Source organism: Lissotriton vulgaris, chromosome 8, assembly GCF_964263255.1.
Source record: "Lissotriton vulgaris chromosome 8, aLisVul1.2, whole genome shotgun sequence".
NCBI classification, from domain to species: Eukaryota; Metazoa; Chordata; class Amphibia; order Caudata; family Salamandridae; genus Lissotriton; species Lissotriton vulgaris.
In genome coordinates, this window is record NC_141696.1 from 356,380,081 (window position 1) to 356,407,816 (window position 27,736).

The following is a 27,736-nucleotide window of genomic DNA, read 5'->3' on the forward strand; positions in this document are numbered from 1 at the left end:
AATACAGTTTCCGGTCCAGAGGCTTTGTAAAAGCATCCCAATACAGCTCGAGATTTGGGTGAGATTTGATCTGGAGGAAGAGTACTGTGAGTGAAATGGAACCGTGGCACCTACACTCTTCACGTGTGATCGTCTCCCAATATGTGTCTTTGAGCTTGACTTTTGTCGGGAACAAAGAATCAATGGGGCTATCCCACAGATGTGCAAGGCCCATTCCATAAAAAAGAACCTTCAGATTTCTCAGCCAGCTGATCTTCTAGAATTGGTCTGCATCAATACCGTTCCTTAAACCCTCAGCATAAACTATCAGTTCCAGTGTACAACATAACCTATGTTAGTATAGAAAAGGCCGTAACCTGGTGAGGTATACTATAGTGTCCCTACCTAGATTGTTCCTGGGGAACAGTCTTTGTGCTTCGCGGTAGACTGGTTATCGCAGGAAAGAATGTATTCTCAGCAACAATTAGCTGCAGCAGTTTTTCTAGGCCCCAGAGCTCAGCACCGTAAAGGGCTGAGTGCACCACTTTGATGTTCTAGATTTGAAGTACTGGGCTAAGTGGTCTTGTCAGGGAAGTTCTAAATTCCTTACTTAAAATGCCCACAGACTGTCTGTGTTTTAATGCCATAGCATCAACATGCAACTTCCAACTCATGTCCTTCTGTAATTTGATGCCCAAATAGACAAATGCATCGACATGCTCGAGGAGCCCGTTCATAAATATTCTGCCCTTGAAAGATCGATGTTGGTAAAAAGTCATCAACTTATTCTTGTCAGCATTAATTTTTAGGCCTCGAAGAAGACAACATTCTTCATATCTTCGCTATACATATTGTAAGCCTCTTGGAGTTTTAGAGCTGATCAAAGTATCATCTGCGAACATTAAAACCTGGATCCTTCTGCTGGCTAAATCCAGAGCGTCAGTATGGGTGGCAGCCAAACAATTTTCTACTCAATTGATGAAGAGGGAGAATAGTGTGGGAGCTAACAGACATCCCTGGCGGACGCCATTGCGTACTGGGAAGGGATCTGTATTGTCTCCCTGCGCCCCCCCCCCCATTGGATATGTCCAAAGTTGCCCTAGTGGAGACTGGCAATAAGGGAGAGCAAATCTAGTGGCATCTTCATTGCTTTCAGTACCTCCCATAGTGTAAGCTTTGGGACAAGGTGCTGCCTTTGCTGAGGACTACTGTTCGCCAATGTAAAATAACAAAGCGAAACACCTGGTCAATTGTACTTGTGTGCCTGAAAGCCTGCCTGAAGGTAGCTAATGATGGAGTTTTCGTCCATCCATATTTGGATCTTGGCCTGGACAAGCCACCACCTTTTGTATGGAATCTATGAGGTGTAGAGGTCTATAATTGCCAGGCATCGATTTTTCTCCTTTTTAGGTCTCACCTAGTGAACGCAGCGCATGCGCTGCTTCGCCTTGTTCTCGGCTATTGTTGTCGGTTTGGTGCGCGAAGGGAGACAAACCATGTGCACGCACGGACAGGCGATGTGCACGCACATGGCGTGTCCTCTCTGCCTCGCACGCTTCCACCTCTCGCTCACACGCTCCCACCACGCGCATAATGCGCATTCACTTTCTTTATTCCCCTCTTTTGCTTTCTTAACTTGCCACTTTCCTTTTATTTTAAGTTGTGTTACGCCACTGTGTATCCTGGGAGTCACAGTTTAAGCCTCTGTTATTGTTGGATTTTTAATGCACTATTGTATTGACAACCTTTTTGAGAGTGTGCAGGTGAAGATCTGTTCTGTCAACCAGAAGTGGCGTCCCAATTGTGTCAGTGTGGAGTGTGCAATTTGGGCCTTGAAAAGATCCCGGATTGCCGAAAAAAGAGCGGGGACAATCTTTTTAATAAAAGTCATCCTTCTTAGAAAGCTGCATATTACGCCTCCTTTTGTCGCCCCCTCCCCCCATCTCCAGAACATTCTTTGCTAAGTGCATTCAGATGTCACATTGAACTGCAAAGTAGCAGAATCAGGCAGCCACCAAAGGCTATTTATATGCTAATACATATTCCCCAAGCTGAAGCAAGAACCCGCAGCCTGTTGCTGCTTCTAACGATGGCGAGGCTGTAACCTCTGTCGGAAGAAAGAGAAAAAAAATTTGATAAGAAAACAACTCGTGTTGGGTGAGTTGCCTATATTGACCATATGAAGATTCATCACAAACTGCAAACCTGTTCCTAATAGCAGCTATAATCACAGCCCTGGCCTGATGTAGCCTGGTGTTCCACCTCCCCTGTCCATTCCTGTCCGCGAAAGGCGCTCTAGCTTGGCAGCTGCCTCTCTCAGCTTGTGACAGACACTCCTTTGGGGAAGTACTTCTGGGCGCACTGTCAGGTGAGTGAGGCCAGCACTGACTTCATTACAAAAACAGGATCTGCTTTTTATCTTTTCTTTGGCCTCTGGGAAAGTACTAATTTCGCTCTAAAAACATTATATATCTATTCCATTGTATGGATTTATGGGTGTGTCATGCAAAGCATCTGCTAATCATAGCCTAATACAATCCAGCAGTCCGTTTTGTTTTGTAATGCAAAACTTCTGTTTTTATAAATGCCAAAAAAAAAAACCTTTTGAGAAAAGCAGTATGGGATTACTACGTTAAAACTTGGACATTACATTTTGCATGTAATGATTGTAAATTATTTTAATTGCGACAAATGATCATCTGTGCGGTAAATTCAAGCCCTATGCTGTTGTAAAAGTCAAGCCTTTTGCTATCCTGAAATATGATAATGTACTGCTCGGATTAACTATCATCTTAGTAATGGGCAGTAGGTAAGTCACTTTACAATTAACAAGTCCTGCAGCAATTTCAAGATTTCTTTATAGCTTCTTATTGGCCAAAAGGGCCTTATTTCTGTTATTTATCTCTTTCCATAGACTGAAATGCTTGGTTTATTCGTGAGAAAGTGTCACTCTTGCTGAATGTCACTCATAAGTAAACTGAAACAATTGAAATGTCACACATTAGCATTTTGCAAACTTAGCAGCTATGAATGTAAAACAAAAAAACGTTGACGACCTTGATTGCAATTATCCTCATATTGGCCTGTATACTTATTTACTACCTTAAATTGTTGTGAACTGTCTGACTGTAGTAAGCGTTATATGAATGCAATTTGAATACATTTTGGGGACGTGGTCTACTAAAGAAGCTTCTGCCAACGTAAATTAAAACAACCCCATCAAGGTGGCCACTATTCTTGTGCAGGACTGCAAACCGGTCCTGGAAGTCTTTAACTCCAATCACTTCCTCGGGGCACTGGCTGCAGCAGACGGGATTGCCCTTGCGAATAGCACTTTGTGCATAACTCAGCTATTTAAAGTTGGGTATAGTGCTAAACATTCGACCATATTGCTATGGAACACATTTGGGGTGAATGGCGTAACGATTATGAAATTAAATAACTCTCCACCCCATTCACCATTTGTTTATTGTAGTTCTAGTAAACGTTGTTTACTTTAGGGTTTTCTCCTGCAACGTTATTTTAAATGCATTAAACCATGAATGTGTGAAAGATCGCTACTAGTAAAGGCCAAATATGTGTTGCTATGCATGCAATGAAATCTTCAGTTTCTTCTCTTAATATTTCAGATTTATTTTGAGGAATATCTTTTTTAAGTGCCACGTTGTTTAAAACATAGAACTTCTTTCAATTCAATTAAAAAATTCTTTATTTCGGTCATTTAGGCCATAAAAGAGTACAAGGTAAACGATGATAAAAAGAGATAAAATATAAAATTCATTAGATAGACACCATGAAATTCATTATACACATATTAATCGTAAGGCAGTAAAAAAGTTCGGAGTATTTTAAACCTTAGCATTCAATATCAGTTAATTGGCGTCGCTTGGACCACATAGCTAACAAATACTTGAAAAGTGAATATACAATAGAACTTGATGTGTCAGTCTTTAGGATTCTAAAAGCATGTGAACAGTTTTTGAAACCTACGTTTTTGCAAAGTGGTACCAGCCAATACTTTCTGGATTTGGTGTAAGCTGGACAGAAGAAGAGCACCTGAAGTTCATCCTCTACGTCACAGCTACATCCAGGACCAGATTTATTAGTGGAGGCTGACCATTTGCTGGTAAAAGCTTTAAGTGATAAAGTCCCGTATCTCCATTGAATAAAAAGTTTCCTTGCTAAAATCGGGAAAACAACATCCATAAAATCCTCAAAGAAGTTAGAATTTTTGAAAGCTAAAAAAGAATTAGTCAAGGTGCCAGGATTAGAGGCACAAACAACTGAGTTCAATTTTTTTCCCTTGTAAATCCTGGTGAGAGATTTGCGTGATACCTCGAAACAACCCCTTTCCGATTGTTCCACATATCATCAGGCAAACCTAGACTTAAAAGTTTGCGCTTTATAAACGCCAGCCAGGGAATTTTGCCTGCTCTATTGTAACTTAATATCTGCTTCAGCTCTTGCCTATAGTTTAGCAGATCTGTCGTTACCCATAGCCAACGCCAAAACCTGAGCAGCTTTAATGCTAGCTCGTCTTGTATAGGTGACAGTCCCAGATCTAGCCTTAGGGGGAGTAGCGGGGTACTTTGAGGAAGTGTCAGCAACCTTCTAATAAATTTTGCTTCTGTCTTAGGAATTGCTGACCCAGATGAATGGCCCCAAAGCTCCCCGCCATAGAGAGCCGCAGCCCTTGCTTGGGTCTTGTAAATCTCCAGGGCTGGGCTCACTGGCTTGAACGTCTATGTATTTGAGACTTTAGAAATACCACCCGCCGACTGTGATAATTTCAGTTCGAATTTAACTTGTTGAGGTCGCCAGGAGAGATTTTCATGGAGTGTAACCCCCAAGATACTGGAATGTCATGACCTTTTCCAACCTCACACTGCCCAGGATCTGATTTTTTGCGGGACGTCAATGAGACTGATGGGCCTGTAGTTGGCTGGGAGCAGAGGAGAACCCTTCTTATAAATCGGGATTATCTCTGCTCCCAGCCAAGTACAGGGGACTTCCATGCCTCTCAGAATTGCGTTAAAAAGAATGAGCAGGTAAGGGCCCCAAAACCCTGGTTGATGCCTAAAAAGGTCCCCAGGGAGTTTATCAAGTCCCGGAGCCTTACCCACTGCAAGTTTCCCTATTGCGTGAGACACCTCCCCAAGGTGAACTCTAGGGCCTCATCCTGAGCATTTAAAAGTACGGGTCCTGCCATACTATCCTCAACCTGTTCATCTGAATATAAAACTTTGAAGTGTGATTCCCACACTGATGCGTCGATATTAGGCTCTATTGCTGATTTTGGTTCCCCCGAGCCTATGTTGACGAGTGACCAAAATCTGCGTGCATCCCTTGAGTCCAAGGCAGAGGTTAAGTTAGACCACCTATCCAGGTCCCAATCACTCTTTGCATGAGCTATTACTTCTTTATAGTGCAGTCTTAATTCACGAATTTTGGGTTTATTAGTCCCAGACTTTACTGCCGTAATCAGCTCGGACTTAGCCTTTCTGCAGGCTGAATTATACCCCGATAAAACTGGTACTCTATTCTTCCTAATGGGTACCTGGGGATTGAAAACCTCTGCCAGGTCAGAAACCAAGTCCAGGTGGATATGCGGTGATTCCCCATTAAAATCTGGGGGTGTCTGCTGGGTAATTAAAGTTTCGACCTCCAGAAGTCGGGGGGAGGACTAAATTGTACAGTTTAGCAAGTTAATCTTGGGATTCCACTATTTTACCCCACTTTACCCTGCGTCTATTATTTGAAAGTGTCATCCCTTCACCTGGATCATGCATTTCTGGGGTTGAAAATTCCTTTGGGCCTGGGAAGGCCATCTCCAGCCATAGTGCATTATGGTCGCTGTCGACCCTAGGGATTACTCTAAAATCGATGACCTTAGACCACATCCTTGTTTCCACCATGATGTAGTCAAGGTGAGATTCGTGACCCCTTTTATTGAAAGTGCACATCGATGGAGTATCGGACGGTGTACGTCCGTTACAGGCCCTTAGAGAATTATTTAAAGTAAGAGCCATGATCTGAATCGCTAAGGGAGACCATGACTTAGAACTTCTTTCAAAATGGCCGCATATTCGCGCTTACCTCTGCTTTTTTGTTGTAGCAGGCTTGCATTTTCCTTTCGAGGAACTGCAGAATCTGGCAATTCTGTACATATCGGAGCTCCCAATGTTATAAAAGATTATGAGAGGCAGAATGGAAAAAAAGGGTAAACTGTTTTTCTCGTGTATCACTTCATCATTATTTAAGCCACAGGCTTCCGTAAACAAGCATTTGCAATGCAAAAGGTCTTGCATTTGCGAGAGTTGGAGCTATTGGGATTGTAAATGACAATTCCTTTTATTAATTTGTTTTGAAAACCTGTAAGCGGCGCATAAACACGCACTTTGTACATATAGTCCTTGCTTACGAGAAGCAAGGCTGTCAGTAAAAGATGACTGTCAGCTTTGCTTCTCATAAGCAAGGGCTATAAGTACAAAGTGCTTGTTTACGCACAGCTCGCAGGTTTTCAAACGCATAAATAAAAGGCATTGTCATTTACAATGCCAACAGCTCCAACTCTCGCAAATGCGAGACCTATTGCAATGCAAATGCTTGTTTGTATATTGGGATTATTTCTGCTTCAATTTCTATGAGAACGATACTTAGAAATTAAGTATCCAACTATTTTAGGACCTGAGCCCTGTAACAGGCGCAAAGTGGGGCTCCGTTTCCTGCTGTGTTGATAAATCACAGCCGCGGGTGCCCTTCTCACCCTGGCATAAGGTCAGAGTGAGAGTTTCTTTAACTGCTGCTGGTCGTGGGCTGGATTCTGCTTTTCTCGCATTCCACCTTGTCATACTCTGTGCCTTCCTTGCTACTTTCCAACTTGGGTAGCCTTTGAGCAGCCTATTCAAGGCCACCTTGGAATCAGGTCATCTAGAAGGTATACATCTGCTTGAAACTGTGGCTCGCTGCATAAGATTGTGTAAATTTCTTGCCCTCCGCCCCTCACCATGATTGAACTGCTGGCGCAAGGCCCAGTCCTTCTCTGGGGTATGTTACTGTACTTGATATAGTAAGTAGCATCAGCGTTACACCTGGCATGGGGCACTGAAACTATTCTAAAGAGCCGCAGAACAGCAAACCCGTAGGTCAAAGGTTATACTTGGAAGCAAATAAGGTTTTCGTGATTGAAATCTATTTCACTTATGTAAATTATGTTGAAAAGTAATGGGCCTTCAAGTACCAGAATGCATCTAGGCCACACATCGTGCACGACCAGAAGTCGTTTCTGCTTTATGTCTAAGATGGATGTTAGACGTGCACCTCCTTCCATTACAGCGAATCGCCTTTAAGGCAAGTATTTTTTTAATTCAAGTGACTGCAAATACTCGTGACTAGCAGGAGTAAGAAATGTTACACAGCTCTGCAAATGTATACGAGTGTTTCTGCTGTGTGGATAGTGCTTGGCTGCATGTTTTCTACTTGCTGCTTTTTATATCTTCACGCTGTTTGTTGTTTGTCCCAACGCTGCCTTCCTACTAGGACTTCTAGCAGCAGAAAGTAGGTATCCCTTTTATTTCCTCTTGTTCCTCGGCTTAGAATGCTATGCTTTGCGTTTGTTAACCATAATGCACCTTACAGAAATGAAATTGTAATATTATCCTGAAACTAAACGTTTTCATGTGCCCGCATACATACTGGGGCTTGTGGTGTTAAATGTTATTTAAAGTGCCCATAATATTTTTTGTGTAAGCCATTTGTCACATACACAGTATATGTTCAAGTAGCACACGCCAATACGTGTATTTTCCTGTGTGTTTTATTATTTTGCAATGGCACAAAGTTTTGCATGTGGTGCTCGCATTTTCAACAAATATCTGTTTTCAGTATGTAACATTTATAAGCATCTGTATACAAACACGTCATGGGCTTAACTACAGGTAGTCACATATGGATATTCAGGGCTGCACAAAAACCCTAAGTGGCTCACTGTGGGAAGTCGTTTGCTGACAGCAGTGATCCATTGATGACCATCCGGAGGAGGCACTTCCCAGTTTCCGCTGCTTGACAACCAGCAGTGCTTTTATTTAATATTTGTTTTTTTTGTACTGCGACCCCTCACGAATAAGTTTCCTCAATGCGATAATTGTGGAATGTTGTACGAAGTGGAAAAAAACAGTTTTATTCCCCCAATAGTGCACTATGATGGGATTTCGTCGTGCCATTTGAAGAAACTTTTTTACAAAATATCCCCCCCCCTCCACGGGAAGCTTATTTTTGTGTTCAAGTAACCTAAACAAAATTATAGGTGATATGCGTGTCTTTATCCAGTGGTAAAAAGTCAACATGCCTCAGAGAGATGTTTGGTACCTAACTTGTCATCTGGATTGTGTGAGGGCCTTTTTCGCTCTCTAATTGTAGAGGATTTTGAGAAACTTCTCAGCGGCACAGTTTTTAAACTTATAAATTGAGCACAGAGTAAAAACTAGAGGGCAAGTATCTTTCTTTCTGGGGGTAATTTGAAGTTGAAAGGTGCAAACTTTATCCAGGATTGTTGCATGGAATTCAGAACTATGTTGTATCTGAGCATCAGGGCAGGGGACCCAAGTTGTGACCCACACAGCTCTGTTGTGTGTTTCAAGAAATTATGTCTATGCTGTGCCCAAACCAAGTCAATATACCAATGCTCAGAATAAACTGACCTATGGATGGTAGATTACTGCAGGTATAGATTATGTTGCTGTAGAAATATAGACCCTTTTTTGAGGTACCAACAGCGTCTTCTACAGTTGTACAAAAAATGGCTTTTATCGGATAGGACCTTTTAGCCACAGATTCCTTACTTTAAAATATTTCCCAGGCATCAGACTGGATCCCGAAATGTTTTCAACAACCCACTTTGTGTGCTGGTAGGTGGTGTCGTTTGGCTCCATGTGGCGTTGTCCACGCTGAAATTGACAAGCACAGTGCCTATATAGGTGTCACCCCAGCGCACCTACCTCAGTTCCTTCTCTTCCGTGCCCTCAGTTCGGATCAAGCTCCCTTCAGTGATTTTATGACTGACGTCGACCTTCTTGTGGACAAATAGTGCCTTTTCTTTCTATTTTTTTTAACAGTGTCCCCAAAAAAGCCCACTGGCTACAAACCTTATGGAGCCTGCCATTGATTGATGTCAGTGACAGACATATCCAATACCCCACCCCCCACTTAGTCTGGCTGTGGTGTCTTGGAAAAGGCAACAACTCTGCAACATGAATAGAGTGTGAGACTATGAATCAGAATACCATTTGATTACGGGCCTTGAAGCTTCTGGTTGCTCGTCTCACCTCTCTGTGCTGCTCCAGGTCCTGTTTGCATGCGATGAGAGGTCTTGGTCTGCTCCAAGAGTCGTATGCAACAGTCCTCATACTGCTCCAGGATTTCTTCTGGTAAGTCCCACAAGAAGAAGTCAAAGCGATCTTCATTTTCCCCTTGTCGCTCCCACTCTTCAGCGTACCCATTAATGACGCCCGAAATCCCAACCCTGCTCGCAGTCGGTCCCTGTGCATCCGGCATCAGAAATTGGATTTATTCCCTGCTTCCCCGAATTTGCCGGATCAACCTCAGCCTAACTTGGAGAGTTGTGAGGCCATGAGTCTCATTTTTGGGTGGTCTAAGCCATCTGGAGCGCTGTTGGCTCCCATGGGTTCGTTAGGGTCTTCAACTGGAGCTTCGCTGGTAAGTTTTCTCTTGGCACCCCTTGGGATCCATTGGTGGATCTGGATCAGCAACAGCTAGAACTTTGCGACCTCCGGGGACTGTTCCAGTGGCGCAGTTCCCGTAGACGCTGGCGCCCATCAGGGGCACTAAACCCATCATGATTACTGACTCCAATATGGAGCTGGACCAGCGACGCATGACATCGCTTCCGGCACCGACCAGGCCCACACCCACACAGCCTGAATTGGAGACAGAGCCCTTATTACACTGAAGGGCAGGGGTTCTGAGGATCCTTATTCTTATACTAAAGCCATAGCAGAGTCAATGGCTCATAAAACTGGTGTGAGGACCTGGCGTATGCCAGTGGTCTGGATACCACACTAGACACTGGCCTCCTCTCTTCTCCCACATTAGCTGTGGAGGAAGTGGCTTCCTTCGCGATAGTGGTCTTGGGAGCGGCTGAGGTCATGGACCTACAGCTGCCCACAGTTCAGGTCAAAACAAGCATTTTGACGGTGGTGCTTCAACCCGGGGTATCCCCATCAGAAGCCTTACTTCCCTTCAACAAAGACCTCACTATGTCCTGATGGGAGACTGGGCCAAGCCAGCAAAGGCACTCCTGTGCACAGGGCTATCTCTCACCACCATCGTTCCTCACCCAGTGACTCAGCCTGCCTTCCTCAGCATCCCACCCTTGAGAGCCAGCCTGGTGGTCCAGGCTTCAATTTCCCAAATCAATACAGGCGCGTTCCCTACCACACTACATGATAGGGAATCCAAAAGGCTGGATACTTTCAGTAAGAGGATTTTTTCTTCCCCCAGCCTGGCACTATGATCGTGAACACCACATGCTTACTGGGTCGTAGTTCCCATACTGTGTGGGATACAGTTGCGCAAATTCTGCCTTTGGCCCCTTATGAACTTTGGGGCACACTCTTCCAAGCTATCACGGACAAGCGAGATGTAGAAAAGTTCACTGTTCGATGTGGGTTGGGTACAACTAACTCACTGGACAGAGCCATCGCTTCTTCTGTGGCTGTTAGAAATGGGGTAGCGTGGTGCAGAGCGGGCGGGCCAAACTCCGGAGAAAATGTGTAAAGCATCCATGCAGCACACACAAGCAACACACGAGGCCCACTACAAAAAGAGACCACACCAGTTTGGGTGAAAAAACACTATGTGTATTCTAAGATCAACACATCAGAAGGGAATCACAGGTGCAGATAAACTGTGCCAGCCGGCACTAGGTAATCATTCACATGGGGACTATTTACAGGGCAGGGCCAATCGGGCCTCTGTCAGAATCATCACACGATACAACTAGGATAACTGTACAGTCCATCAATAAATGTGTAACATCCAGTTCCTACTGGCAAGTCCAGGTACTTGCCGACCTTGTTATAAGTATCAGGCCTAAACATAAGGCATCCTCATTAGCATAACCAACATTAATAGTGGCCGGAATCATCAGTAGTAAATGTAGAGCAGCCAGTACCTACTGGCTGGGTCGGAAACTCAGCAGGGTCTCACAATGGGCATCAATCACTGTGTGAGCAGGTCTGAAACAACAACCCCTCAACACCTCATTAGACATAGAGACCTAAGTTTGGTAGTCTCATTAGGCCGGGGACACCCTAAATCAGTCCCATTATGCATAGAACCTTAGTAGTCTTGGGTATAAACAGGTGAGCACCGAAACATGACAGTCCTGGGATATTGCATGAGCATGACTACAACATCCCGAGACATAACTTAAATTATGCATACCTGCATTAGCATGAAAACCACAACGGCATAAACATATGAGCGTAGGGGCTTATTATTCACAACAGCCTTCAGCGTAAGGGAATCCACACATTTGCATGACATCAGGTATAGCGTTAGGCATAAAATTAGGCATCGCCATACTCAACTGGGGCCTAAACCCTGAGCGTTACATTTGCAATCAGTGTCAGCATTAGGGGAGAACCATTACCAGTAGCGTAAAAGTATAACATTAGGCACCCCACCCTCATTAGTCAGGGCATTACTATTAGTCCGTAAGCTCACAAGGTGTAAAACCACCAGCATCACATTGACGGGAAAACTCATTATGCATTATAGGGGGGCATAAACATTAATAGTGATGCAGACACTGATGGAAAGCGGCACACATAAGTGCCATCAGCCTTTGGCGCCACCGTGTCCTGGGAGCCCGTGTGCTCAGATTCTAAAGTACCCCACCAGCGATGTCTCCTGGTGCAGGTTAGTTTCAGACGCTACTGTGTCGAGGGAGCCCCTCTCTGAGACAATCAAAAATTAGGGGGCCCACTAAGTTCTGGCCAGTAGGGGATCCCGTCCTGGGACTCGCAGCTTAAAGAAAAATGCCTCATGTTGCAGCGACCCGCCACTGCGGCATCGCTGGGTAGCCCCCGGGGCACTGTGGCCCTGTGCGTGGTGGAACCCCACGGGGGCTTAAAACAATTATGGCGGGACGTTGCAGCTGCCCACTACCATTCGGGGCAGCTGAAAGAAGCAAGATTAGCACCTCCTCGAGGGCTGGGGGAAACTGGGGGAAGGCACCGACCCGGTGCCTCGACCAACCCCCCTAGGCCCTAAACGCAGCCCCACTCATCGGGACTCCCTCGGGTGTCCTCTTCCTCCTTGGGGTTTCTCCTGCGGGCTCTCAGGGACTTCGATGCGGTTGGGGGGCAGGCACCGACAATGGGCCTCAACGCCCTACCCTCTCTATCGTTCTCTCCCGGCAGCTGCTGGCACTGCGGGGCTCTCCTCTACACACAAGAGCCCCGCAAAGGACAGCACGTCTCCTGGCTTCACCCGGGCCCCCTCCTGGGACCCGGGACTTCGATGCAGCCTCCGGGAGGCTGCAGGCGTCTTCGGGTGCTGCTGGGCCAGCGCGGGGTAGGCTCCCGCCTGGCTCCTCTGTCAACACGGGGCTCCCTACTCACCACGGGAGCACCGCAACACCACCACTTGCTTCCGGCTCCCGCGAGGCTCTGGATGTCGGGCGGCAGGCCCCGCCCACCACCAGGCGCGCTTCCGCCTGGCTTCTGGGTCGCTGCGGGCAGTGCGGCGGCCCGGGGCTTTCTGGGCGCCCGGGTTGCGGCGGTGATTCTTCAGCAATCCTGACATGCAGGGTCGGCTCCCGCTTTCCAGCACTTTATTTCACCTGGGCAGCACAGATACAGCGCTCTTCCTTTCCAGGCGCTAGGCAGCAGAGCAGCAGGCACTAATGGGCAAGATCATCAGTCAGTGGGCACTCATCAGAACAGGGCTGTAGTTCCTAGAAACCATCATCCTCTGTAACGTGGCACTCCTCCTTATGCAACAGCCTTAACTCGAGCAGCAGGGCTCTCCCTAGCCCTGTGGACAGCGGAGGGGTGCAGTTGGGCACAGGGACCAGCACCTAGGCCTATGCGGTGGTACCTCCTGGCAGTGGGTCCCCTCTCATACAAGTCCACGCTCTGACTGAGCACATGGTGGCACAGCCCCCCTATTTATACGCCCCTCACCCCACCTACCAGACAGTGCCAGAAGCTTCTAGAAGCATCTGGTGAAACCTGGTTCTGACTGGCTCAGGGGCTCAGGGGGAGCAGTAGAGCACCCTGGGTGCCAGGTTTCCCTCCAAAAGCTGGGATGGCTGGGAAACGAATAACTAGACTGGTAACCCACCTCAGTCAGACGGCACAACACACAGCAATGGCATCCATTTTAAAAATAAAATGTTACCAAGGGGCTTTCTTCCAACGGGGGGATTACAGGTGAGTACACCATTGCATCACATTTAATTATTGGTATTTCAGATTTATCAACATGACATGTTGATTCCCACAAAAGCGAAAAAAATTCAGGGGAAAAAGGGCCAAGTCCAACAGTGACTCTGAGACGTCATGCTCGGTTGAGTAATACCATCTTTTCAGGAGATGTCCAAGCCTTTGCTCATGGACATGCCCTTCGATGGAACTTATTTCTTTGGAGACCAGGTAGATTAGGCTGTGAAAAGATTCAGTGCTATATTTTTGGGTCTCTCTGTAGCCCCTGACAGCCGCATTCCACCATGGCCCCTTCTGGGTCTATGGTAGGGGATGTCAGCTATGCCCTTTCCCACCTAGACACCACAGTTAGCAGGCTCAGTCCTTTCATGGCAGCAGACGTGGCTCCAACAAACTTAGTAGGGCCCACAGCCAGAGGTGCACCAAAGCTGTCCACTTCCCCCCGGTTGGCAGCAGAATTCTACACCATCTGCACCAATTGAGGTACATGACATTGAACAAACTGGTGCTTTAGATTATCCAAAGGATTTACACCCTCTAATTCCAACAAACTCTGCCGCCACTCCCTCCGCCCCCAGATCGGTTGACTCAACTACCTCGTGCTCTTGCAACAGGAAGTACTGGCCATTTTGGTAAAAAGAGCCATCGTGAGGGACACAGCATCACAAGTAGGTCGCTTTCCCGCTACCTTCTGGTGCCAAAGAAGAATGGGGGCCTTCGTCCTACCTTAGATTCAACTGCTTTTTGAAACAGGAACAATTCAAGATGCTCTCTCTGACTCAGGTCTTCTCTGCAACAACACAAAGGTGATGGGTGAAATACTTGAATTAATCTCAGCTACTGGCAATCACTCTGTACGCATCCCAATCAATCTATTTTGGCCCACCATACCACTTCATTGTGGACCTAGCCATATGGAAATCAGCCTTTACCCTCGGTAAACAGTTCAGCCCGAACTGCCAGGCCAGGCCTTCCCTGAACCAGAAAACAAGCTACCTGGGACCAGTTTCTCCCTAGTTATGGGCTTATCAGTCACTGGAATCAAGCTGTAACCGACTGATGAGTCCATCACTAGGGAGAAACCGGTCCTGGTTTTCCTGTGTTATAGTTCAGGGAAGACCTGCCTTAGCACGACTGATTTGCATATAGCTGGGCCCAAACTGAGGTGACCAGGTGTGAAAAATAACAATGGACTGGGATGCAGCCCGAGTAACTACCTGTGGCTGGTATTAATTAAAGTATTACATCATCATTTTTTTGTGTACTTTTGTTTGTCGCCCTGAGTTGGAAGGGTATGCCCAGATGTCCCATGCACACTGTCACTGTATCCACGCTGTACCCCACTGATGTGCCCATAACTAGGGTGAAACCTGTCCTAGGTTGCTTGTGTTCTGGTTCAGGGAGGACCTAGCTTAGCAGTTCGGACTGGCCTGTTCCAATAGGAGCACGGTCAAGATGATTTGCATATAGCGGGGTCTAAATGAGGTGACCTAGTGTGAAAAATATTCATGGACTTAGATGATGCGACCCAGATTAATTACGAGTGGCTTATATTAATTCAAGCATTCCATCCATATCTGCCCTGGATACTGGATGCTAGCATTCGACTTGCAGGATGTGTCTTTCCACACTTCCGTCCTGCCTGCCCATGGAAGACACCAACAGTTTACAGTTGGCCGGTATCATTATCTGATAGAGACATCTAGCCGCAGATTCCTTAAATTTAGAATGTTCCCAGGCGTCAGTCTGGATCTGCCATCCCCCGGCGCCATCGCCCGGCCCGCACTACCTCTGCGCGCCGGGGGATGGTGTCACATGGCTTTGTCCTGACGTCACCCACGGATATGACGTCGATGGAGCCTTTTAAGACCCTCCCGGCACGCGGACGTCCGTTTTCTTCTTTTCCGCGGCTAAACGCGGATCCAGAAGAAGGGGTTCCTCTGGCCTGTTTTGTTTCGGGCCTTTTCTACTCCTTTTGGCTTTCAGGGACAGTGTGCAATGCCTTCGGGCTTAAAGTTGTTTAAGACTTGTATGCGGCAGATGTCGACCTCACATAGATGTGATGTTCAGGCCCGCTGCTCTCGATCTTCGTCAGAAATAGGTCCTCAGGAATCGGCCTCCACCTACCCACCATCTCCTGGTGCTCGGGCGACTACGACTCCGATGGAAACCTTTTCTCTGGCTTTAATGGCCATCTTTGGGTCACCCCCTCTCCCTGGCGCGCCTTCGCGCCCCACAGCAGGGGTAGGGACTCAGGTTGGGACTTTGGTGGCGGGTTCGCCCTCGGCACCGATTGAGAACCCGGACTCCGGTTCCAGAGTTGCTGCAACGTTGGGGCACAACCCGGAGGGGCATCCCAGTCATACGTCGAGCCTTCCTGTGGCGTCTCTGCACAGCCATGTGAGGCTCTACACCAACGTCGGATGTGGCTGCAGCGCTGAGCTCGACTCAGTCGATGCCGTTCCTCTCCGCGGTTCCCCATCTCCGTGGCGGTCAAGTCGACACTGGCTGACGCCGGGCGGACGAGACTTCTGTGGTCGTCGAGGCAACACAGTCTCAACGTCGGCTGATGCCGTCCACTACTATTCTTCTGTTAGTGAAGGAGGATGAGGCCTCTGAGGGTTACCAACCACCAGGGTGTTTTGATGCTTCTCGGAGCATGTGCCCATCGGCCACTGGAAGGCATTTTGTTGTCCTCGGGCTGTAGAGCTTCTACAGTTGGGTGGACGGGTTAGCCGACAACCGTTCCTTACAGGTATCTTATTGTAGCTCCTAGAATAGCCACATAGGCTAGTGTGGTGTTTTCGAGGGCGGTTTGCAAGACTGCATATTTCTTACAGATGCAGCCTCTCTCTAGTCTCTCTGCCTTCTGATCTCTTGTTGTATCTACTCCACAGGGCGCTGTGGAGGTCTAGCCCTTACAGGTCATTATATGGCACTCTTCTGTTGGCTTGGGCGAGGCCCTCATCAGGGGACCCTGTGGATCATGCTATTGCACATTGTCATCGTCTGGCCCCAGATGACCTGGTCTGTTTGTCCCTCTATCGTAGGGATCAGGGGCTGGTAGTCCAAGCATTTTCAGTGTCGCTACCCTCCCTCCCTCCTCCGCTGCTTCCTCCCTCTAAGGAATCTCACTGGTTGGAGTCTTATGGCCACCATGTCTTTGCGTCCACTACGGCCTTCGGTACCTGAACATGTCCTGCTTGTTGGCACTAGCTACTTTTGCTATTTGGGACTTGGTTGAGCGTCTCCTTCCATCTCTTCCAGAGGGCCCTCGAGCTGACCTGGTCCGGCTACTTCATAATGGCCGTGAAATGGCACAGTTTTACATTCGGATGGCCATGGACACTACTGACTCTGGGAGTCAGGCTATGGCCAGGTCAGTTGCTCTGCGTCGCCATGCCTGGTTGTTCGATGGCAGTTTCCCTGAAAATGTTCAGGAGCGTCTTAGGGATCTGCCCTCTGATAGTCCGTCTTTTTGACAGACACACTGACTCAGCGATTCAGCACCTCATGTCTGAGTTGCCATGACTTCCATGGTTCATAGTCCTCGTTGCAGACTTTTAATTTCATTTGAAGTATTGTCACTGCTTTTCTGGTATCCGTGTAGGTTCAAGACTTTATTTCCAGGACGGACTGTACGGCTTGCCAGGGATTTTGTATTTCTTTTTGTGCCCTCTGTCTATAAGCTCGTCTCAAGAGGTGTCCCTTACTTTTTATAGGGATGTGACATGCACTAAGTGGGGTATTCGTTGGCTATTAGATAGCTGCTCTTCCTGGCACAGGAAGTTTTGAAGGCTCCCGCTGAGTCCTCTTAGGGTGGTTGTCTTCTGTCCTTTTGGGGAATTGTCCTATATGTCATACTGTAGGCTTCTCACTTCATTCCGCTCTTCCTACTGTTTTGGGACGTCCCCTTTGGTGTGACCCACCTCTCTCCTGGAGCTTATGCGGTGTCTTTTACGGTTGGTCCGTAGCACTCTCCTGCTTCTGTGGATGCAGACTTCTCCAGAGTATTGTGGGGTTTCCTGCATGCCTGGTTCACCCCAGCGTGTCCATATCTGCATTTCTTGCCTTTTTGCTGTTCTTTCGACTTTTCACTGTACTCTTTTTGCCTACGTCGCAAGTGTCCCTTATGGGCATGTTGTTCTGTTCCGCTCCGGACCGGTTTCTTTTCATGTTTTATGCGGAGATGACATGTGAGTACACACACTGGGTATGTTCGGTGTCACTGAGTGCCTGCAGTATACCTTGCGCTGCTGACTTGACCACTTTCTTTTTTGGTGGTAATGACTACTCTTCAATCCCTGGTGTGGGGAAGTGCTTAGGTCTTGTCTCATGGCTCAGACCCTGATTAGTTTTTGCCCATGGGCAGTGGACTCTACGCCAGACGCGTCACTGCTGCACGTTGCCTGGTGCCCTATTTCTCTGTGCACTTCACAGACAGGGGCTGAAGTCCCTCTGCTCATTGCTGCCCATGGGCTCAGGTACTTCTGCTCCTGACCTCTGCTGACGTTATTAGTGGAAGTATTCTCCTTCAGAATACTCATTGTCCGTATGCAGTATCTGTATATGGCTATATATACATTTTTACTAACTCATTCCTCGTTAGTGAAGTCGCTAGTATTCCTGCCTGTCACACGGGCAACCAAGTTTCCTTCCCCGACGGAAAGGATGATGTCACCTTTTAAGTGTCTTGACATTATGTCCTGCTATGCTTCGCATCAGTGCTGTTGATACCTATAGTGCGGCCTCCTATTATCTAGGGCATGCTCTTCGAGATCCCCTTGTCTTTCATTTTTCAAAACATTTTCATATATATGTCTATATATCCTGAGATGTACACACAGCGAGAGGGCAAGAATACTAGGTTTTTTCTTGCTGTAGTATTTGGATACGGTTGACTACCTGGTGATGCGCCTGTCTCTCTCTGCTGACGCATATGTGCTGTTGATGCTACATTTCATTGGGTTTTCGCATATGTATGGTGTAGTTCTCATGGTATACACTTTCTGCTTATGTGTATCCCTATCATCCATATACCTATATCTCTTGGTAGTCATGGTTTTGTATATCTCTGCATGGTGACATCTGTCCCCTCACTTGTAATTTTTGGCATCCGCTGTAGTGCATGCTCAGTTTGTATGCTCTGACTCTGTTTTGTCCCTTCTCTAGCACTTTGCCTTTTGCGGATCCATGGGATCCTGTGCTCGGTTTAACTTCTTTTTGCAGAAGTTTGTGGATTTTCTTCCATTATGCACTGACCCGTTTTGTCCCTGTCTGGACGAGAGAGGTCTTGTTCCGTCCTCTGACAAATTGTGGTACCTTTGCCTCCCCTTGTTAATACTCCTTTAGAGAGATTAATGGGTCTGGTGTCAGCCACTCTGGCATTGCTGTCCCCACTGAGTTTCCGTCAATGTTATTCACTTTGGAACTTGGTAGGTTTCAGTCGCAGACCCTCCTCCAATGGGGTATAGCTTTGGTATCTATTCTAAAGTGAAGGAATCTGCGGTTAGATGTCTCGATCAGATGAACGAGTTACTTATCTTATTCCTTGACGCCTACCCATCCTCCCCGCTTTGTGAGGATCCTTTCAGGGTGGGTTCTACCCACTTCCCTCCTTACAGAAGGCCTTAGTCTTCCTGTGGGGTGGTCTACTTAACCTCCCTCTGGGGCAGGATGTCTCATTCTGTTTTATTTGTTGCTTCTCCACCCTTTCTCGCAATTGGGTGGTGGGGTTTTATGTCCTTACACGCTACTCTACCCTGGTTCTTCCAGGGTGGGGCGTTAATCATGTTCTCCTACCCTCCGATCCACCCTCATCTATTGTTGCATGTTTCTTTTGGGACTCTTTGTCTATGCAATAGTCGATTGGTTTGGGGGTCTATTTGACTATGCTACAGTCAAAAGGTTGTTTAATGGGTGTATAGTTGCACATTCTCTGTTGTTGCAGGAATGAGGTTGGTTACCATGAGTAATGTTGTTCAAGTCTTGTTGCCCTTTACAATTACATTCTGTGGTTGCAGACTTCCTATAATTTGTCTTGACATTCATTTCCAATGCCGTTTTGCCTCATAGGAGGGCATGGCTCTTCGCTTCTCCCAGACCGTTTCTAGGGGCGGGTACTCTGTTCTCTCCCTTCAGTCCCTTACTGTATAAAGTACTCTTTTTCTAACTTACATGGTGATGTTTCTCATCATTCTATTTTTCTTGTCATTGTTGTTGCAAGTTTTTGATCTTTTATGGCACACTGTTCCCACTCTCTCACAGCCTTTGTGGCTCCACGTTGTAGCTCGGAAAAGTTTCACAGTAGAAAACTGACGTCCACGCGCCGGAAGGGACTTCTATGGCTCCATTGACAATATATCCGTGGGCGAGCGTCAGAATGGAGTCATGCAACGCCACCCCCTGACGCCAGAGGTACTGCTGAAAATTCTCCAGATCCAGACTGGCACCTGGCAACATTCCAAAGTTAAGAAATCTGTGGCTAGACTTTGTCTCTACCAGATACATTGTTACCAAAGGTAAGTAACTCATTTATCAGTTTCTGTAGTTGGGGATCTCTGTGTATAGTCATAATCTAGTGAATAGTCCCGCCCATGTGCGTGGACCCCGGAGTAATCAAAAATAATCTCTTAAGCTGTCCTCTTTGCAGTCTTGTATAGATACTTAAGAGAAAATCAAAGACAAATAATGCAGCCTATATTACAAGGCTACACTGGCCAGTACTTCAAATAAAAGTGAAAAGGATAGCCAAATAGAATCAAATTTTATGTTTAAATTGTGTTTATTGCGCTCCACAATCAATCTGATATACATCATGCTTTACAAGCTGGTTCGGCGTCAACATTCGGCCTACCCAGCATCGGTACAGCTTTTAGGAACCAATCCAAAATACAGCAGTAAGGGATAGACATGCATAGTGAAGTGCGTTTCTCAGACTCCGGTGTTTAGACCAGATGCGAAGAGAAGATCTCCTGAGTGATGCCGGCGTTGGTTCGTAGTCGCCGAATATACTAACAGGGCTATGCTTATGTCTACTGAGTCTGTGTCAACGCTTCATGGCTATGTCGGTAAAGCAAAACAACATTGAAACTGATATCCCCAACCCCACCCCCCCAAACCTACCCACCCACCACCCCTGTTCCAGGTCCAATTGCCCTCCGCATAGTAATGTTAGAATCAAATTTTAAACATATTGCCAAGTTTCACCCAAAGAGAAACTTCCCTTCACCAGAATCCTTGAAATGATAGAGAGGAAAGGTTGGACAGACAAGCCCCCATAGGCTGCCATTATGTGTCTGGAAAAGGGATAATGTGCCTTTAAGGAACTCTCCAGAGACCCTCGGTATCCCAGGATGCACAGCAAAAGTCCTTTTACTTTCAGTTCTTTTTTCCTGCTCCTGCTATCTGGACTCTGGAGCATTGAGCTCTCCCTTTTTGGGTATTTCATCAATTTTTGGCACTTTTCCAGACCAGGTCAGTGTCACAGGCCTCAGTGGTCAGTCTGTCTTTGTCGGCGAGCTCCCGGTCGCGCCGGCGCTCGTCCAAAAAGAGGTCTGCCTCCAGAACATCTTCTTTGAGGCCTTTTTCGGAGGAGAGTGGTGAGGTCACCGGATTCGGAGTATTCTCAAACCTACCCACCGTCTAGGCCCAGGACGCCTACACCTCCACCGATGCCTCCGAGGATGCCTCCTCCACGGCTTCCTCCTCCTCCAGCGACTATTTCTCCTCCTCTACCGCCCCTGCCTCCTCTTCTTCCACCTCCCCGATCTTCACCACCTCGACCTGAGGTTCCGGCTCCTACGCTTCCGCCTCCTCTAAGACCGGCGGCTCCGGCGAAGCCCAGGAGATCTAGATCAAGGTCTAGAGGAAGGGATCGGACTCGCAGTAGACACCGCTCCTCCACAAGGTCTCGTCACCGCCGTCGGAAAGACAGGTCCCGGTACACGGGCTACTCGAGTGACCGGGGGCATTCTCCAACGTTATCGGATTCCCCTCCTTCAAGGGTGTCGCCTGTGGACGACATTGTGACGTTTCAGGAGGTGCTGCTGAGGTGAGCAGCGAAGTTAGGGATCGTCATTGACGGTACCCACACCATCTACCTCTGTGATATTTGAGACTTTGCACAAACAAAATCTGTCTCGCCAACCCTTCCTCTCTATCATTTCAAGGATTCTGGTGAAGGGAAGTTTCTCTTTGGGTGAAACTTGGCAATATGTTTAAAATTTGATTGTATTTGGCTATCCTTTTCACTTTTAGTTGAAGTACTGGCCAGTGTAGCCTTGTATTATAGGCTGCATTATTTGTCTTTGATTTTCTCTTAAGTGTCTATTCAGGACTGCAAAGAGGACAGTTTAAGAGATTATTTTTGATTGCTCCGGGGTCCACGCACATGGGCGGGACTATTCACTAGATTATGACTAACAGAGATACCCCTACTACAGAACTGGAGTTACAGGTAAGAAACTACTCCTTACTGTGCTTCTCTTTGGCCTCATCAGTGCACTGTGTTTTCACCAAGGTCATGGCAGTGGTTGCAGCACATCTGCAGAGGTTAGGAGTTCCAGTCTTCCCCGCCTCGAGAATTGACTCGCCAAAGGCAATCCTCTTCCCCCTCTGGACTACTGCGGACCTCCTGCATTTGCTGGCATTCACTATCAAGGTGCCAAATTCACGCCCGACTCCCTCTTAGACACTCCCTTTCATCAGCGATGTTCTGGAAACAGGGAATTTTCTGGCTTATACTCTGGAATAGCGAGTCCAAGATATTTTAGCCTCTGTCTTTTCGATGAGACTAACTCTGAGGCTGCTGGGTCTCATGCCTCCTGTATCCTGTTGGCAAAACACGCCCGTTGGCATATGCGAGCTCTGCGTTTTCAGAGACTTAGTGGGCACAGCATCAGGGATCTCTCTCCAACCTGGTCCAGATATCGGTGGGAGCATTAAAAGACCTGCAGTGTCAACTCACTGACTGCCTTGAGGTCGACAGATCTCTTCTAATCCCCCCCCCCCCCCCCCAACATCTGGATGTGTCACTCCTGGCCTGGGGCGGGCACCTGAGAGATGTGGAGATCAGAGGACCCTTGTCTCCGGCAGAGTCTCAGCTCCACATCAATCTGTTGGAACTGAAAGTGATTTTTATTAATTTGTATCTTATAAAAAACACAGATACCCCAAATGGTTTCCTGCACTGGACCCAAGTAGAGAAGTGCAGCCCCTAAACTGAAATTAAAACAAACCGGTCTTGCAAAATGCTGTAAGAGAGGGGCAATTCTGCAAGGACTCTAGGAGATCATTCTTGCAACTTTGCACAAGGACCGGTAAGATAACCGGAGCGTTCGAGTGGGCTGATAGGATGACACCAGATCCTAACTGTATTGCAGGGCAGCACCCGATATAGCCTTATGCCTATAACATGGAGCTTTAAACCAGATGCCCTTGTCTATAGGCAGCCAGTGAGGCAAATGAGAAACCAACACTTACTTTGGAAGGCTGAAAAGTAGCCTGGCTGCAGCATTTCGTACTATTTACAAGTACCAGATGACCGCCTTCTCGGCCCCCAAGTATAAAATGTTTCCATAATCCACTCTAGACAGGATCAGGGCGTGAATCACTGTTTTCTGACCAGAAAGCGGTAGCATTCCAATTATCTTTTTAACCCACCTCAAAACTGCCAGGCAGGTGGACTTTACCTTACCCATCCTTGGGGCTTCATTGTGAGCTTCGCGTATAACCAGAAGTCATGATTTCTGTACCTGCACTGAGAGGTCCGGAAGGTGACCCAAAGCATCCGGGTGATGCTGAGGGCTCCATAACTGGGGATTCTTGCCCAGAACCATCACTTCCATCTTCTCTCCATTTAGCTTGAGAGGATTTGTGCCCATTCACGCCGAGATCCTGCTCAGGCCTAGAATTAAGGTGCTAGAGCTATTTCCCTGTGTGGACAAAAAAGCGAAGATGATCTGAGTGTCGTCCACATACTAGAACAAAGTCAGACCACCTCTCTCCGCCAAATCTGCAAGGGGCGGCATAGATGTTAAAAGGCATCAGACTCCATGCCCAGCCCCGAGGAACACCCGAAGAAAAGAGGATAGCCATGCTAGTGCCGTACCCTGCAACCCCAAGGCGCCAGCCTTTCGAGGAGAGTGAGGTGGAACACAGTATTGCATGCCGCACTGAAATCAAGTAAGATCATTGTGACCCTGCAGCCCTCATCCAGGATCTATCCAAGATGTTATGTGATCCCCAGGAGAGTGACTCTGTACTGTGTCCAGCGCGGAAGCCAGACTGCGATGGATGCAGACCATTCTGATTTTCCGCAAGCGCACTTAGCTGTTGTAGGAAGCTGGTGCTGTATATACTATGCCAAAGTAAGGTATAGTGTGCACAGAGTCCAGTGGATGCCCAGAGGCTTGATTAGATAATACTAAAAGCTCTGTTTATGGTAGTGTGGCCGAACAGTTAGGATCATCAGAGGGCTGTGTTAAGCATTTGTTGTACACACTCCGGCAAGGAGTGATGTCACACACTCAAAGACTGAATCCAAGACCAATTGTTTTGTATAAAAGCGTATTACTGTGTTATTTTATTTTAGAACCAAGATGAACTAAGTTGCAGGTAAGTAACAATTTTAAGAATGGTAATACTTGTCAAATGCACTAGGTATTATTTTGAAAAGGCAGTCAAATACTTTGGCAATGTCAATCAAACAGTAGCAAAATATAGACTGCTGGTGTAATAGGAAAAAGATCCAAAGCAATCCTATGGAAGGAAAACAGTTCTATACAGTTACAGGTATGTGACCGAATTGCGCGTCCAGTCTTCAGGGCTGGCATCATCACTGGGCAAGGGTCAGACCAAGGAAGGTACTGCACCATCAGCAGTCCTGCAGTGTCTGGGTGCAGATGTCACTGGGCCCAATGCTAGTCAATGAAGACTGGGGGTGAGGTGCGGCTTGCAGGTAAGTACCCATGATTTCAGGGCACAGGCCCCAGGGATTAAAGCAGGCATGGGGGGTCACAAGGCAGCACCAACCTTAAACCACCACCAGCGGCGGCCGGGGGTAGGATGCAAATCAACGGCGGCGCCCAATGCTTTTCAATTGGGAATCTCAGTCGCACAAAGAGGCTCTAATCTTGGGACAGGAGGCTCGATGAAGGTGACCACCGGCTGGGCAGGTTAGTTGTGATGGCAGCAGAGGGCTGGGCACCAGTGGCTTGGCTTCCCTAGGTCGGGTGGCTGTGGATGCAGGGATGCCCTTTGGTGTCGGGTTTTCTTTACCGAAGCTGGTTGTGGTCAGGGGGGACCCTTCAAGATGAGGCTGCAGGCATTTTTGTGGAGTCCAAGAGAGGTCAGCCAATGCTGGATTCGATGTCTAGCTCCCTGGAGAGATTTCACTGGACAGGTGAGCCATTCAGACTTGGGCCGTGAGCATCGGACGCAGAGTGAGCAGTATTGTGGTGCCAGCTGGATCTGGAGCCCTTGTAGTTGGATTCTTCTGGATAGGGCTGCTGTCCTCGGGAGATCTGGTCTTTGTTGAAGTGTAGGCAGTGTTCCTCGGGGTCTGGAAATTGCTGGCCACAGGAAAAGCATAGTCTTCTTTACAGTGTCTTTGATCAGGGGACAGGCCGGTAGGGCTAGGGCCAACAAATCAGTAGCCTTCTCCAGGCTCGGCTGCACAGCGTCTTCTTCATCCTTTTCTTAGGTCGCAGGAATCTGAGGATCAAGGTTCAAGGGTGCCCTTGAATACTGAATTTATGGGTGTTACAGGTACTGGCAAATAGTAGCCAATGGGCTACTTGCCTTATAGTGTGGCCACACCCTTAGTATGTCCCCTTCCTTTGGAGGGTGGGGGGGAGAGAATCTCCGGACATGTTTGGCTAAAAACCTTCCATTCAGGGTGGAGGATTTTCTAAGGAGAGGGTCACCTCAGTCCAGGGCACCTTAGGGGTTTCCTGGCAGAGAGGGGACACGCCTCTCCTGACTATTAATTTTTTTGCCATCCTTAATGCCAAAAGTGGGGTTTAGTTGGGGGGTGGGCATCTCTACTAGCTGAAGAGGTCCTGGCTAGCATTTCAAAAGGGTGGAAAGCCTTTGAGGCTCACTGTCCTGAATTCTGTTCCTGCCTGGTGGAAGGTGTGAAGCACCTCCACCCTGAGCAGCCTTTATCCCTGACCCACAAGAACTCAAGGGCTCCCTCCTCAGGGGGTCAGAAACGTGTGTGTGACAGGCTGGTGTGGACCAGTCAGCTGGACATGAGGCAGGTGGTCGTTTTTCAGTGGGCATCTGTAGGATGCCCTCTGAGAGCATTTAGTAATAAATCGAACATTGCCATCAGTGTGAGTCTATTATGCTGAGAAGTTTTCTATCAAACGTCTTGGCATTCAGTCAAGCCATCGTTGAGCTGTGGAGTTTGTAATTAAAAAAAACTCCCAGCCCATAGACTCAACATGGCTTACAATATCTAAGAATGAACTTGAAAGCTGTAGGGGAATATTGCTCATGCAGCAATGCCCTCACCTGTAGTATAGTTCACCATGCCTTACAGCTGTGAGGCCTGTTAGAGGAGTGACTTGCCTATGTCACGTGCAGTGTTTGTGGGCATTGCACACAGAGATGTGTGCCATGTCAGCTCTTAGGTTTTATCTACACTGCAACACATAGTCTGCAATGGAAACATATATGTGTTAGGTGAGGGGTCTCTGAGAGTGGCACAATACATGATGCATTCCTTAGAAACCGTCTCTGGTTAAAAGTCCTTTGGTACCACTGGTACTTTTTACAAGGGACTTACGTGTGGGCCAGAGGTGTGCCAATTGTGAGCACAAAGGTACAGTTTTGGGAAAACACAGGCACTGGGAACCTGATTAGCAGGGACCCAGTGCACATTCAGTCAAAGCGCATCAGATATATAGAAAAGTTGGGGGTAACCATGAAAAAGTGGCATTTTTGTACAACTATGAGTTGAGATGTTTCTTAAAAACCTTCACATGGATGGACAACATGGAGGATGGTCTAAAGTTTGACCAGATAATGAGTTTGAGACTGCGTTTTTTTTCAGGAGAGGAAGAACCATAACATGTTTCCAGGCCTCCGAGATCCATCCTTCTTTGAATGAGTAGTTAAGTACTTCAACCTATCTTTGAAATACCTCACGATCTAAAAGGCTTAACTTCGATAGAAAAGATCTAGAGGGGATCCAGATTTAATTGATCTCAATATGGTCAAGCATTGGGAAAAATCCAACAGAACACATTGTTCCAGTTCCGCAACTTCCAGCCGCAAGTGTGTCGGATTATTAGTCACTTCAGGGCTAGCTTCCTCCACTCTTGTACTGGAGGTGGATCCAAGGGCCAGAACATCAGCCTCCAGAGCTTCTTTCAGAGAAAAGACATAATACCAGCTACTTTTTTTTTAAAACAAAAAAGTCGACCAATTCTTTGCAGGTAGATTTCAACATCATTGGTGCCAGAGATGTCTTGCTAGGCTCCAAAAGTTCCCGGACCACATTAAACAGGATTTTAAAACAAATTTGAGCCATTATGATTTTATCAGAATAGTATGCTGCTCTGGCAGCCTTGCAAAGCCCATGATAATTTTTTGGGCCCAATTTGTAATAACCTTTATGTTATAAACTATAAGATTTCCTACTCTTTCTAGGCCCTTTCATCATTTTTTTTTTCACATAGCAGGGCTTCATTAAACCAGGGAGCGGGAGAGTTTATTCTCTAAGAAGATCTCACAGTTGCTGGCAGAACGGTTTCCAGAGCGTTCGTGAGCCATTGATCTACCAGTAGTTGGTCTAGATTCGCTGTTGGATTGAAATGGTACACCGCAGTTGTGCAATCAAAGCACCAACTTCTAATCTCGCTCAATTTCTAACCATATCATGAGCCATAAGAGATTTAGTGGACGGAGTGGTCTGGTTCTTAACTGAAAAAGGCACCTGAAGATGATCAGAACACACTAACTGCAGTGGAGGGTCCGTGGTCAGTGCTTCCATATTAGAATAAAAAACTGATCTAGATGATGCCCTGCTTACATGAGTGGGAGCAGAATTAACAAGAGCCAGATTGAGCACACTTAAGTCCTATTTGAGGATCACTGCAAATGTATTTATGGGGGCTTTATGGTGAATATTCAAATCCCTCAGAAGAGTAAAATTTGCACATTTCAGAATCAAGGGAGCAAGTATGTCTGGGATCGTCGTGCACCAATTCCCAGCGTACCCTGGTGGGTGAGACACCAGTGCTCCCATTAATGTAAGTTTATGGATCGACTCTAGTGGA

At 47.1% G+C, this 27,736-nt stretch overlaps 1 protein-coding gene across 10 annotated transcripts in view; it reads left to right on the top strand.

The window, feature by feature from the left end:
• Positions 1 to 27,736, top strand: part of CASK (calcium/calmodulin dependent serine protein kinase) — a 1,261,401-nt gene that overhangs the window by 738,806 nt on the left and 494,859 nt on the right. For 6 of the 10 annotated variants that reach the window (XM_086934110.1, XM_086934111.1, XM_086934113.1 and 3 more), the window contains exon 11: positions 7,519 to 7,536. The exons of the other annotated variants lie outside the window; for them this stretch is intronic. In XM_086934110.1, the coding sequence (XP_086790236.1) occupies positions 7,519 to 7,536 (18 nt within the window). The remainder of the gene's footprint in view (positions 1 to 7,518; positions 7,537 to 27,736) is intronic. 10 annotated transcript variants of the gene reach the window in all.